The 14,867-nt window shown below is 38.9% G+C and overlaps 1 protein-coding gene across 2 annotated transcripts in view; it reads left to right on the top strand.

The window, feature by feature from the left end:
• The window catches only part of Ptpn4 (protein tyrosine phosphatase non-receptor type 4), a 179,109-nt gene that overhangs the window by 132,020 nt on the left and 32,222 nt on the right, over window positions 1–14,867 (top strand). For both annotated transcript variants that reach the window (XM_029483458.1, XM_021161817.2), the window contains 4 exons: window positions 10,387–10,546; window positions 11,479–11,562; window positions 11,651–11,707; window positions 12,139–12,295. In XM_029483458.1, the coding sequence (XP_029339318.1) occupies window positions 10,387–10,546; window positions 11,479–11,562; window positions 11,651–11,707; window positions 12,139–12,295 (458 nt within the window). The remainder of the gene's footprint in view (window positions 1–10,386; window positions 10,547–11,478; window positions 11,563–11,650; window positions 11,708–12,138; window positions 12,296–14,867) is intronic.

The following is a 14,867-nucleotide window of genomic DNA, read 5'->3' as shown; positions in this document are numbered from 1 at the left end:
TGGAGTAGGTCTCAAGTGGGGATGTTCCTTGGCTGCATGATAAAGGTGGAGCTGTTCCCTCAGTCTCTGCTCCATCTTTATCCCTGCATATGTTATAGGCAAGGCAAATTTTGAGTTGATGTCACTCCCTCACCCTTTAGAAATCCTGCCCAGTTAAAGGAGGTAGCAACTTCAGTCTATATCCTCCTCTTGTTGGAATCTCAGCTAGGCTCACCCCATAGACTGCCTTATCCTTCCCAGTACCAGGTCTCCAGGTAGTCCCAGAGATGCTTCCCACCAATTTCCATTCCCATTCTCAGCCCTCTCCAAACCCTTCAATCTCCCCATACCTGATCACCATCCCTATGCCCCCCCACCCCCGCCCTCGTCCTACCAAGTTTTCCCTCTCTCCATCCACTTCCGATGACTAGTTTCCACTTCTGGGAGATTCGAGCATCCTACCTTGTGATGTCCTTATTACAGTTTCTTTGGGTCTATGGATTGTCCTGCACTTTATGGCTAATGTCTACTTATAAGTGATACATACCATACATACATGTCTTCCTGGCTCTGGTTACCTCACTCAGGATGATATTTTCAAGTTCCATCCATTTGCCTACAAAATTTATGTTCTCTCTCTCTCTCTCTCTCTCTCTCTTAAATAGCTAAACAGTATTCTATTGTGTAATAGAATGGACCACATTTTCTTTATCCATTCTTCCATTGAGGAATATCTTAAGTTGTTTCCTGTTTCTGGCTATTATGAATAAAGCTGCTGTAAACATAGCTAAACAAATCAGGATCAATCTTTAAGAAAGAGCATGTCTTAGATTAAGGGGTAAAAGAGAGATGAAGAGGTCAGTGAAGTGTTATAGATATTCTGGGAAAACATGACAGTCTATATCAGCTGTGGTTTTCCTTAGGCCAAACAATACTAGCTATGCTGCTGAGACATATAAAAGTCTAGCCTTGGCCAGGCGTGGTGGTCCATGCCTTTAATCCCAATACTGGGGAGGCAGAGGCAGGTGGATTTCTGAGTTCCAGGCCAGCCTGGTTTACAAAGTGAGTTCCAGGACAGTCAGGGCTATACAGAGAAACCCTGTTTTTTTTTGGGGGGGGGGGGTTGGGAGGGGGGTCTAGTCTTGGTAACATTTTTTAAAGGAATGTTACACACATTTATATGTATGTGTGTATATTCTTTTGTGTATATGCATATATAGATATATACAATGATACTTGTAAAAACTGAGTTGATAGGATTGATAAAAAATGATTGTTTTGAGGAGCTGGAGAGATGGCTCAGCAGTTAAGAGTACTGACTGCTCTTCTGGAGGTCCTGAGTTCAAATCCCAGCAATGATGTGGTGGCTCACAACCATCTGTAAAGAGATTGGATGCCCTTAATAAATAAATCTTTAAAAAAAAGGAAATTGACTGTTTTATTGCCTTTAAAATTATAACTAATTCTTTTGTTGGGGGCTGACAATTTTATCTTCTGAATTTTGAAACTTTAAAAGTAAGAAGTAAATCTCAAGAGCTAACTAAACAGTTCTGGTTTTGTATATTAATTACATCCTTGAAAGATTTAATGTATTTTCTAAGTTGCCTATTTAAGTGATTCTTAACACTAATTAGTGTTTTTAGTTTCTTTTGTATAACTGTGGCCAGATACTTGAGAGAACCACTTACAAGGGAAAAAGATGTGTTTTAGTTTATAGTTTCATAATCTTGACTCCTGGCTGTTGATTCTGGGCCTGTCACAATGGAATACTGTTCATCAGCTAAATAAAGGACAACATTATGGCAGCAAGAGACTACTTAACTCAGAGAGAAAAGCAGAAGGGACAGGGACTAGGCAGTCACCAAGGATCTACCCACAGTAACTACTTTGTGCACGTATGTCTTACCTGTTAAGTTTCCACAACCTCCCAACCTATGACCTCAAAGTAGAAACTCCGTATTTAACACCTGAACTGAAAGGAGTATTTCATGTCCAAACTATAAAAGTCATCTGTGTAATACAATGTTTACTTTTAAGTTCTCTCAGCATCAGTATAAATTAGCCAGAGTTAAGAAGCCTAAGTTTTAAGCTAAAACTTATTTAAGTAAATAAGATTAAATGACTGGTAATAGCAGGACTGGCACTATTTCTGTTGGTGTATATTTTAGAAAATGCAAGTCTTTCCTAGAACTACCCTTTATGACCCAGGTTTATATTAATGTCTGTTTCAGAGGATAGCAGATTAGCAAACAGGCTTGGGTGTCAGTTCTTACAAAATTCCTACCTTTTGTTTGAGATAGCACTAGGGGGGAATTTATGTGGCTTGGAATGCAGAAAATATCAGTTATCTCTTGCTTTTTTCCAGTGCTTAGCAGTTGATGATACATATACATTCTTTCCAGAGTGTCTAATTTTCATTCTCAAAATGTCCATACCATATGTAATTTTCAAAATATACTCATAAACATGTTTTCAAAACAATTAAATAGACCAAATATGTCTTGGCCAAAATTGAACAACCTCTGAATTTACAAGCACTATCCAGGACAGTGATTACTAATCAGAAGTACAATAGGGGAAAAAAATTCAGCAGCTTTTCAACAGTACACATTTAATTAAGTATTCTAATACATAGAAGTGTGGACTTAGCAGTTTTTGCAAAATATCTCATATACACATAACTGAACACTGATACCATCATGGCCAGGTATAACCATGCATATATTCCTTAATAACTGTGCTTCAGTTGGTTCTGTCCTGTATTTTGGCCAGATCAATATACAAGAAGTTTCTCTGACTCTATTGCCATCTGATTTCAGCCTCACACAACTGTTTTTTCCCCAAGCCCCTGGTTTTGAGGTGAAGTCCCTTTTATGTAAACAAACAACTGTTTGCAAGGCCAAAAGTTCAGGGGCCATGTAATACCCACTTTTTATACATGCATAAGGTTCTATCAAAGGATGTCTGTTTTGATTTGCCTTCATACCAAGTCTGCCATAGTTCAGGAGAGTATTCAGGATCATAGGAATATTTCCCTGGACTAACAGTGCTTGAATACATTAGCCCTTTGTCTTAGTCAGGGTTTCTATTCCTGCACAAAACATCATGACCAAGAAGCAAGTTGGGGAGTAAAGGGTTTATTTGGCTTACACTTCCATACTGCTGTTCATCACCAAGGAAGTCAGGACTGGAACTCAAGCAGGGCAGGAAGCAGGAGCTGATGCAGAGGCCATGGAGGGATGTTCTTTACTGGCTTGCTTCCCCTGGCTTGCTCAGCCTGCTCTCTTATAGAACCCAAGACTACCAACCCGGAGATGGCACCACCCACAAGGGGTCTTTCCCCCTTGATCAGTAATTGAGGAAATACCTTACAGTTGGATCTCATGGAGGCACTTCCCCAACTGAAGCTCCTGTCTCTGGGATAACTCCAGTTTTGTCAAGCTGACACACAACTAGCCAGTCCACCCTTTGGAACTTGTCTTCTTGGCAGTTAAAAGGGACAGAATGAAAACTGGGGCATGTGGGGTAAGTGGTCCCGGGCCATGAAGACAGATCTTAGGAAAGAGACTTAGAGATGCTCTCTGAAGGGCTTTACACAGACACTTAGGTGATTGGCTGACACTGTGCATTTACTTCACTTAATTAGATTTATGCCATTCTAGAAACTTTCATCCCTCCCTCCCTTCCTCCCTCCCTCCCTTTCTTTTTTTTTTTTTACAAGAATCTAACAAATCTAACAAGTGTTCAATTTTATTTTTACTTTGTACTCTACACTGATTCAGGTAGTAATTTAAATTTGAACCTTATATTGATGCAGGCCTTGATTTTTAAAACAAACTTTATTGACTAAACTATACAGAATATACAATTAGTCATAAGTCTGTCACTAAGTTCTTTTCATTTTCTTTTCACTTAAAATAAAAGGACTTGTGCCAGAAACATGGATGAGTGGATAGAAGATACTGTCGACAAAACTAATAATCTGAATTTAGACCTCATATACTACACAGTAGAAGGAGAGAAGTGAGTCTATCAACTGTCTACTAGCTGCACATTTGCTAGGACATAGAAACGCAAGTGTGCCAACATTTCCACAAAAATAAATACATGTAATAAAAATGAAAATTGACCTATAGACTATTATTCAACTCCTTATTTATATCCCAATGTTAAATTTTCTTTTTCTTTTTTTAGTGTTGACCTTATAACTTTATTTTGTTGTTTTAATGGAAATAATCATTTTCTGTCTTTCTCTTTTTCTCTCTCCCCCCAACCCCCGTTTTTTGTTGTTGTTGCTATTGTTTTTCTTTATACAGGGTTCAATGTAGCCCAAGCTGCCTTGAACTCACTGTGTAGCCAAGGATGAATTTGAATTTATGATCTTCCAGCCTCTGTGTCCCTGAGTATTGGCATTCTCAGTATGTACCTCCATGTTAGGCTCCCTGTCTCCTCCTGTTAGTAGGAGAATGCCTTTGACTTGTTTACTTATTTCTTTTCTTTCTTTTTTTTTTATTACTTTTTTTTTTTTTTTTACAGTTTTGTCATTTCCCACCTCCCAGTCCTTCCTCCCATTCCTCCTCATCCCATTCCTCCTCCCCTGTCTCCAAGAGGATGCCTCCAACCCCAAAGGCCCACCTATTCCCTGGGTCCTCAGGTCTCCAGAGGGTTAGGCACATCTTCTCTCACTGAGGCCAGACCAGGTAATCCTATGCTGTATATGTGTCAGGGGCCTCAGACCACCTCCCATATACTGCCTGATTGGCAGCTTAATGTCTGAGAGATCTCAGAGGTCTGGGTTAGTTGAGATTGCTTGTCTTCCTATGGGGCCCATCCTCCTCCTCAGCTTCTTCCAGCCTTCCCCAGTCTCTTCTCCATTTTTTGTCCCTACATTTCTTTTAGATAGGAACAATTCTGGGTTCAAGCTTTTTACTGTGGAATGGCAACCCATCCCTCTACTTGATACCCCATCTTTCTACTGGAGGTAGACTCTAGGAGTTCTCTCTCCCCAATGTTGGTCATTTCATTTAAGTTGTTAGTGTAGAATCTCTCCAATTTCTTTATGAGGCCTCTTAGTGCTCTGAATTTTCCTTTTAGCACTGCTTTCATTGTGTCCCATAAGTTTGGGTATGCTATGTCATCATTTTTTATTGAATTCCAGGAAGTCTTTAATTTCGTTCTTTATTTCTTCCCTGACCAAGTTATCATTGAGGAGAGAGTTGTTCAGTTTCCATGGGTGTTTGGGTTTTCTGTTGTTTTTGTTGTGATTGGACACCAGCCTTAGGCCTTGGTGATCTGATAAGATAAATGGGTGTCTCTGTCTGGAGCCTGCCTCCTGTGTCCCTGGGTCACTGCAGGTCTCCTGGGAGGCCTTAAGACTTGTGGTGTCTTCAGAGGGGTAGGAATGATCTGCCCCAAGCAAAGCACAGGACAGCAAAGCACAGGACAGAAGGGAGGTGAGACTTGAGCAGAGGGGATAGGTCCTGAGTCTGCTGGGCTCCTCGGGGCTTCAAAGTCCTGAGGTTATTTGGGTGGGTCCCTTACCTGTTGACCTGGATGCAGCACATCTCTTGGAATGGCCTTCAGACAGCAAGGTCTTTGGAGGGGCAGACACGTTGATCTGCCCATGGGGAAGGCACACATCATGATGATTTTTTTTCTTAGAAACTTCGTTGTGAAGCCATTAAGTCACACTACCCAGTTTTTTGGGTTTTTTTTTGTTTTTGTTTTTTATTTATTGATTGATTGATTATATGTAAGTACACTGTAGCTGTCTTCAGACACTCCAGAAGAGGGAGTCAGATCTCCTTACGGATGGTTGTGAGCCACCATGTGGTTGCTGGGATTTGAACTCCGGACCTTCGGAAGAGCAGTCGGGTGCTCTTACCCACTGAGCCATCTCACCAACCCCCACACTACCCAGTTTTAAACCCCTCTTTCTCCCTCTCCCTCAAACTATTGGTTTTCTAGCAGGCATCTTCTGAAGAAGTTCTTGTCTCTACTGCTAAGGGAAAGAATATATCAAAGGTCACTCTAGCCATTTCTGTTATCTTGGATTACATTGTGCTGTGATAGCAATTAAGTCTTACTTACATAATAGGAATGTTTGCTACTGTTATCACTATGTTCAGAATCATCACTTGTGACTCTTTTCTGTATTATCTTCATACCAGGACTTGAAGTGACAAGTCTCTGGCCAAGATAGAAGATTCATAATATATCATGAACTATTTCTTAAAGCTTCCTTTTTAGAGATAGCACATGCTACTCAATCCATGTTTTACCCACCAGACAAGTCATATGTGTAAGCCTGATGTCATCCCTGAAGAAAGGTAAAGGGTATTTAAAATGATAATACTATCGAGGCAACTATTATCAGTACTCCAAAGTAAGACAGCTCTGTCCTTGAGTATCAAAGCCATGTACCCTTACACATCAACTTTCCTGCCTTTGTGCAAAGAGGCAGTAACCCTTTTTTCACTCAATGATATCCTGCCATCTCAGAGATATAATAGCTCAATAATGGCTTAATGGTCAGTATTTTCATGAAAACTGTTTTCAGTTCTAGAAAGATGCTTCACCTCAGAACACTTAACTGCTCTTGTACAAGCCCCAGATTCAGTTCCCAGCACTCAAATGAAAGCTCATAATTATAACTGAAGTACCAGAGAATCCAGTTCTAGCACTAGGCATGCATTTGGTATATAGACATACATGCAGATAAAACACTTACACACATAAAAAGTAGAATAATACATTTTAACAGAATTTTTTAAGGGTAAACACCTTTAATATACCTTTAACTAAACCACAGCATGCAGGAAACAGAAGCAGGCAGATCTCTCTGTTGAGTTCAAGGACAGTCTGGTCTACAGAGTGAGTTCCAGGAAAACCAGGACTATACAGTGCAAACCTGTCTTTAAAAAAAAAAAAAGAAAACAATAAATGAGGAAAATACCTAATAAAAATTCTTTAAAAAACCAAACAAAAAAAAAGCCAGTCATTTTTATCAAGCTAGTAAACCTGTAAATGCACAGGTAAAAGACTGAATCTAGTTCTCTTGGTCTTGCTCAGTTCAAAATCAACTCAGAAAGCACGGATAACCTTAATGGAAGACCAGACCTAATAGAGGATGACATATGGGAAGTACTGCAAGACAGCAGTGTGGACAGCAATCTTTTGAGTAGCACTCCAGTAGTTCAGGAAAAGGACAGCCAAAATTCACACATGGAATTACATCACATTATGAGGTCTACACAGCAAATGAAACAATTTCCAGAGAAGAAAGACAGCATGCAGGGTAGGAGTAATATCTTTGCAGATATTCATTGAATTGATTAGCATCTTGAACTTGTCAGGAACTTGAAAAACTTAACAACAAAGGAAGAAGTAATCCAGTAATGAGTGGGCAGATAAACTGATCAAATAGTTCTCAAAAAGAAGGACAGGCCTGTGAGACCCCTGCCTCTTTTCACTCTTGATCATCATCTAACCAGGCAGGAGCCTGCTCTAAAATAGTTAGTTACATTGTGCCGGGTAGGAGTGGCTCACGCCTTTAATCCCAGCACTTGGGAGGCAGAGGCAGAGGCAGGTGGATTTCCGAGGTCAGCCTTGTCTACAGAGTGGGTTCCAGGACAGCCAGGGCTACACAGAGAAACCCTGTCTCAAAAAACCAAAACCAAGAAATAAAAAAAAATAAAAAGTTAAATTGCTACTTTAATTTTTTAAAAATTTTTATTAGATATTTTCTTCATTTACATTTTAAATGCTATCCTGAAAGTCCTCTTTACCCTCCCCCCTCCCTGCTCCCCAACCCACCCACTCCTGCTTCCTGGCCCTGGCAAAAATGACTGAGAAACATATGACAAAAATGTTCAATAACACATTTAGCCACCAGGGAAGTACAAACCAAAGCTCCATTGAGATTTCTTTTCATCCCATTCAGAATATGTATCATAAGAAAACAAACAGCTAGGCATGGTGATGCACACCTTTAACCCAGGCACTCAAGAGGCAGAGGCGGGACAGTCTGGTCTACAGAGTGGGTTCCAGGACGCCAGGGATACACAGAGAAACCCTGTCTCCAAAACCAAACGAACAAAGAACAAATGCTGACAGTGATGTCGAAGGTTGCATAAAAAGAATCCTTGTACACTGTTAATGGCTACAGAAATCAGAGTAGATGATCCTAAACAATGGAAATTATCATATGATCCATCTTTAATACTCCTAGGAATCGAAGTCATCATGCACTAATGATAACTACTTACCCATCTTTACTAGGGGTATTCACAATAGCTAAGTTATGGAATCAGCCAAGCTGCCAATCAGAATAATGGGTAAAGAAAATGTAGAAAAAGTTACAATGAAGTATTTATTATTCAGACATAAAAAAAATTGAAATCATGTTGTTTGCAGGGATTTGGATAGAACTAGAGATCATGATGTTAAATAAGCCAGACTCAGAAAAACTGTGTTTTCCGTAATGGGTGGAATATAAATATAAAGGGGGGTTATTGAGAAACAGATCAGCAAGGAGAACCTAAGGACAGAAAAGGATAGTGGAGATCAAACGTGAGAAAAGTGCATAACATGCACAGCATATGTCAGAATGCCATATCAACAGTTTATCCAATTCATTCTTTGCAATAATCTATGCTAATTTTAAAAATGAGAAAAATATTCTGTTCCTATTGACCTTCTCCCAAGATCATTTTCACGGATGCCAGCATAGTAGGGTAGGAGTTGAACCACGGGTTCTCCCTTCTGGCTTTTGTGGAAATAGACTGTTTGCTTTTAAAAGTTACAATTTCTACCTTGAAGTCCCTCCTGAATACCTAACTATAAATTACCATTGCCACAAATAAAGGGTTATGTTTTTCAATACTTTTAAATTGTTGTTTTCTCACCTTAGCACCTGGCAGGATTCCATGTACTTTTGTCTCTACCATGATTAATTCCATATTCTAAAGTCTGTCACATGCTTGTATTTATTAATCTCAAGAACCATTGTGAAAGAGGACAATCATTTAAGCTCATTCGACTATACCTACCAGGCAGGATTTCTTTTGTTGTTGTTCAACACCCAACTCTGAGGGTTTTTCTTCTCTTTTTGATATTATAAGTATACCATTTCCCCTGTTGTCCCTAAAACCTTCCTACATTCCCTTACTTGTTCTCTTCCAAATTCCTGGCCATTTTTTCATTAATTGTTGTTAAATCTATGCATTCATACATACATGTATGCACATTTGTACATATTTGCACATATATACATGTGTGTGTGTGTTCATATATATTTCTAAATATAGCCTGCACTGTCTGTTCCTGGTTTCTATGCTTTCAAGGCTGGCCTGACCATTGGTATTGGATAACTAATTGGCATACCATTGGTTTGCCATAGTTATCTGTAGATCTATGTGTAAAGTTCAGGCCTTGTAAAGTTAAAAGCCAAACAAAACAAAATTGATGTGCATGATTCAGAAAGACCCATTGTAATGTTTTTAAAAGTTTAGGCCTTGGCAAGCTTTTCTCTATCTATTCTGAATGTCTCTTCTTGTTTACCTCCTGTGTAGGTTGCCATGTTGGTGAGATTTTATGTGTTTGTTTTCTGATATTACTAGGAGGTACAGTCTCACAGGAAATGCTCTGATTCTCTTTGACTCTTTCCACCCCCTCTTCTCCAATGCTTCCTGAGCCTTAAGTGCAGGAATTATTATGTAGCTGTATCTGTTGGGATTAGATTCTTCAACTCTGTATTTTGATTGGTTTAGTTTTTCTGTAATAGTCTTTATCTGTTGGAAAGAGTTCCATGATGGTGGATGAGAACTACACTTACCTGTGGGTATAAGGACAAATATTGAGAATGTAGTTAGGGAGTGTGCTAGTTTACTGTTGTTGTGGTTGTTGGTTCTTCTCCATGATCCACGAGTTCACTGTCCCTGGGTTTTTAGTACCAGGCATGAATTTTCTTGTTGAGTAGATCTTAAGTCCAATTATAGAGCTGTTGGTTACCACTAAGGTCTGTGTGCCACCCCTTTACAGTTGTGGTGCCTTGCTGGTGACTGTAGCTCACAGGTGCTGTAGCTAGGTAGGACTGTTGGTTGTCTTCGTCCTTTGGAAGCTTGCTTTCTCATAGGATGAAAGCTGCTCCTCCTCAGTTTGTAGCAAATTCATATCTTCATAGGAATGTCTTTAAGGTATTCTATAACTGTTGATTTGAGTTTAAAAAACAGGTTTACTTCTTTAAAGATAATTTTTTTATTAAAGCATTTCCAAGTAAATGCAACAGTTAAAAAGTCTCTACACATTAGACATAGTTGGTATCTGGTGCTTTACCTAATTTAGAATAAGGTATTTCCAGCAGATGACGTCTAAAAATACTTACTTCTCACTGCTTTTCTTACCTAGATCACAAGAGACCCCTGAAGATGGGCAGCCACCAGCTTTACCACCCAAACAATCGAAGAAAAATAGCTGGAACCAAATTCATTTTTCAAACTCTCAGCAAGATCTAGTCACCCATACTAATGATTCCTTTGATGTGCCCTCTTCCCCTGAAAAGTCCACTGTAAGTAGCTTTGCTTAAGAATATACTGTGCTCCTAAAAAGCACAGTCACATGCAGATATGTTTCAGGAAATTTAAAGTAACATTAGAACATGAAATAAGATGCAAAGGGTAGACTCCATAAGATGCATCAGCACTTCGTGTTGGAAGTCTCTAGTGATTACTGTGCTCCCTGCGTTTTCATTTATTTCCTCAGAGTTCCTCCCATTACCAAAAGTCTAAAGCATTCTGTTTTCTTATGGCTACTGTTCCACCACAATAGGTTTAATCAAAAGAGATCAGAATTCTTGCCAAAAATGGCAACTTTAGTACTAACTCTATGTGATGTTTATGTGTCTCTTCTTGCATATATTTATGGTTACTGAACTTGTATTTTCATGGTAGTGGTTATATTTTTAAAAACACAATATAGGGAATCATCAAGAAATGTATGTTGTTATCTAAATAAAGGCTCTAGAAACTGAGCCCTCACCAAATTATAAGAATTAGGAGATGAAGGGAGACTGAGACTATGCAGCAAAAAGGTAGAAGGAAAAGTGGCAACAAGGTATAATGAAGGAGCCACATAGAAAGGGAGCACAGTAGTCCAGTGCTACAGGTAATTCAAGTAAGACCGGGATTGACACATGATACTGGATTTAGTCATGGGAAAATATTTGTTGTCGTTAGTTTAGTTATGGAATGGTGGGGGTGAAAACCTGACTGGTATTAAATAGAGTTAGAGGAAAGGGAGATGGCAACTTCACATTTGCCAGTGTTCTTCCAATAGAATGGAAGGAGGAATGAGAGAATGTGTATGGAAGTTATTGGGCAAAGAAACTATTTTCCTCACAACTAACATTTTCTTAGGATATTAATTCTTTATATACCATAGGTCATACAACCAGATAAATCCTATAATTTATATTCTGAAATTTATTTTTGTCTTCTCAAGCCTAATGGTGGCATTCCACATGATAACCTTGTTCTAATCAAAATGAAACCTGATGAAAATGGAAGGTTTGGATTCAATGTAAAGGTAATCCAGAACGAATGTCATATTTAGTTTTTATATTACAATGTTCTTCTTTTGGTAGTCTTTGACGTTTTATTTTACTATTTTCCAGGGAGGATATGATCAAAAGATGCCTGTAATTGTGTCCCGGGTAGCACCAGGAACACCTGTAAGTTATCCCACATTTTATCTAATCATGTTTCTAAGAATATACACTTAAGGGTCAGGTGTGATGATTACCTGAATCTTTCTGGACATAATAGGCCATGAAGAAGGAATTTAAATTTTCAGTGAAGTTGTAAAACAAAATATGGTGTTCAAAAGAAAACTTCATTTCTGCTTTTTCAAGTAAAAGAGATTGATAGATTGTGTGTGTGTGTGTGTGTGAGTGTGAGTGTGTGTGAACTAGAGGCTGATGACTTCCTCAGTCACTCTCTACCTTATTATTTTACTTTTTGAGATGATATCCATTTTCCTACCCTTGTATGCATGCTTTTCTATATGTAATTTTAATTATCTTTCTATACAATGTAAAGAGTAAGTTTTATATTTTCAGGATGCTGGGCACCTATTTGAACACTTATCTACATTATATTACAGGCTGACCTCTGCGTCCCTCGATTGAATGAAGGGGACCAAGTGGTACTAATAAATGGTCGGGACATTGCAGAACATACCCATGATCAAGTAGTCTTGTTTATTAAAGCTAGCTGTGAGAAACATTCTGGGGAACTCGTGCTCCTAGTCCGACCTAATGGTAAGTAGTCTGTGTAGCATTGAGGATTTGTCCTCATTTGTTGCTGTTTACTCCTGGACACAGCAGCCAGAGTCAGCATCTATACACGTCATGTCAGTTTCCTCTTCAAACCACAGTGCTGTCTGTCATAATCGGAGAAAAACAATCCAAAATCTTAGCTTGCCTGTCTTCTAGTCACACTTTCTTTCAACTCTGATGTACAGTGGAGTCATTACTGTTTCCCCAAATCTTCAACCTGACATAACTTTCAGGTCTGTGGACTTGTGTTTCCTCTGCTCTGCAGCAAACAGTTCTTTTTTTTTTTTTTTGTAACTCATGTCTTTCCTTCATTCAAAAAATTTTTTTTCTGCTTATTTTACCATACTTATAGTGGCCTCTCTCTTCAACCATTCTAAGAATAGTATAGTCAGTGAATATTTGTTTAATGAATAAATAAACTCCCTGTTGTGCTTCTAGAAAATTCCAAAACAAACTCTAATTAAACAAAGAAAGATACTGTTAACTATATTTTGTGTAGGTGGTACCCTCTTGACTAATTATGTCAAACTCTTATCTGGGCATATACTACTAGCATTATCTGCATTTACATTCACTATAGCACTATTCTCAGTACACAACTTATACACCCTGCTGTGTCTGTCCGCAGAGTCTTGTATCTTAAAAGAATGAATGTGGCCAGGCAGTGGTGATGCACGCCTTTACTCCCAGCACTTGGGAGACAGAGGCAGGCAGATTTCTGAGTTCAAGGCCAGCCTGGTCTACAGAGTGAGCTCCAGGACAGCCAGGGCTATACAGAGAAACCCTGTCTTGAAAAAACAAAAAACAAAACAAAACAAAAAAGGCATGAATGTAGAAGGAGTCTTTATTACAGAAGAGACACAGCAGGAGTGTTGTGGATGTGATTCAGGTCTGTTGTATTCATGAATGAGAATGCTACAGTGAGATGTTGCTTAGAGAAAAGAAAAATTCCCTTTTTATATTTTTCAAAGGAAGCATCTTATTTTCTGTATTTTCTCTTATTATCCATGTATAATACTGAATTGGCTTTCTAAGAATGTTAACCAGGCATTAACAGACATTCATTTTGATTCTGAGGAACTTGTTTGTTTAGGCTTCATACTGTCTGTTTTGTGTCACAGCTGCAATTTTATACCAACAGCAATCTCTCAGTTTGGCTTTTCTGTCCTCTTCTGATAATAGCTCCTGTGGCACTCAGTGACGATAGTCAGTAGCTGTTGGGATTTTCTTTGTACCTAAGCTGCTGTGTATGTTTTTACTTAATCCTCAGAGCCACCAAATATGATAGGTACATTCCTCTCATTTTAGAGTTGAAAATACTTTCAAAGACTATTTCCTGTTTATAGATTCATAATGGGCACCGAGCCAGAATATAAACAAAAGCCTTTTTGCACTTTCAGATGTTTCTTTTATATTTTAAAACTGAAGAGGAACCCAGCTAGGGCCCTGTAAAGAATTATTCTAGATGGAGACCTCCACTCATTTTCAGTGTGGACTTTGTCACATTTTTTTTTTTCTCTCAAGTATAGTACATGATGTTTCCTAATCCAGCAAGATGGCTGAGAGGAGGCAGTCGTTTGCAGAGAATATAGGTTTACATATGGATGAACCATTCATTTGTGTGTTAATAGAGCTCATGTTAAACAATAAAGTTAAGGAGCTGGATATGGCTCAGCAATTACAAGCACTTGATGTATTTACAAAGGACCAGAGTTTGACTTCCAGTATCCTCATGGTGATTCACAGTGGTCTGTAACTCTAGTTCCAGGTTATCTAATACCTCCTCCTGGCATTCATAGGCACCAGACATGTACTTGTTTTACATACACACATTCAAGCAAAACGCCCATACATGTAAAATTGAAGTGGAGCTAAGAGGGAAAATAAATAAGGATAAGTTGTAGGCCCAGCATCTAAGAGCTGAGCTCTCTTGTACTAACTTGAGCATGAGAGATGCTTAGTGACTAGGGGGTGAGGGAACATGGGGCTGATTTATTCAGCTTTTGTTCATTTATCATATGATCAAAGCCAGCATATCTTTACACATAATGCTGTATAGACTTCTGTCTATGCCATTGATCCATTTCCTAGAAATTAAGGGCATGTCTATTCAGATCTCCAGCTCAAAATGCCTCATTTTCTCTATTTTTGTAAGTATTTATTAACTCTGTGTGTGTGTCTGTGTCTGTGTCTCTGTCTGTCTGTCTGTATCTGCATGCTCATGATCACACATTTGAACACTCCTGTGTGTGTTCATGCTTGTCCCATGAGCCCAGGATCCCAAGAATGTCAGAAAAGGGCATTTATCCATTGGAACTGGAATTACAGGAGGTTGTGAATTGCCAGGTGGATGTTGGTAACTGGGCCTAGGTCCTCTTCAAGAGCAGAAAGTGCTCTTAACTGCTTTAGTCCTGCCTCATTTTCTTAATGTGTCTTCAGATATTAAGTATATAGATGGATAAAGAACCCTTCTTTTTTCCAAAGGAATAGCAACCCCCATAGCCTTTCAACCCCACAGTCATTCTTGTTTCCTACACAAAGGCAGCAATCAGAT

This window comes from Mus caroli, chromosome 1, assembly GCF_900094665.2.
Source record: "Mus caroli chromosome 1, CAROLI_EIJ_v1.1, whole genome shotgun sequence".
Taxonomy (NCBI): domain Eukaryota; kingdom Metazoa; phylum Chordata; class Mammalia; order Rodentia; family Muridae; genus Mus; species Mus caroli.
The sequence above is the reverse complement of the archived record's forward strand: the minus strand, read 5'-3'. Positions and strand labels throughout refer to the sequence as shown.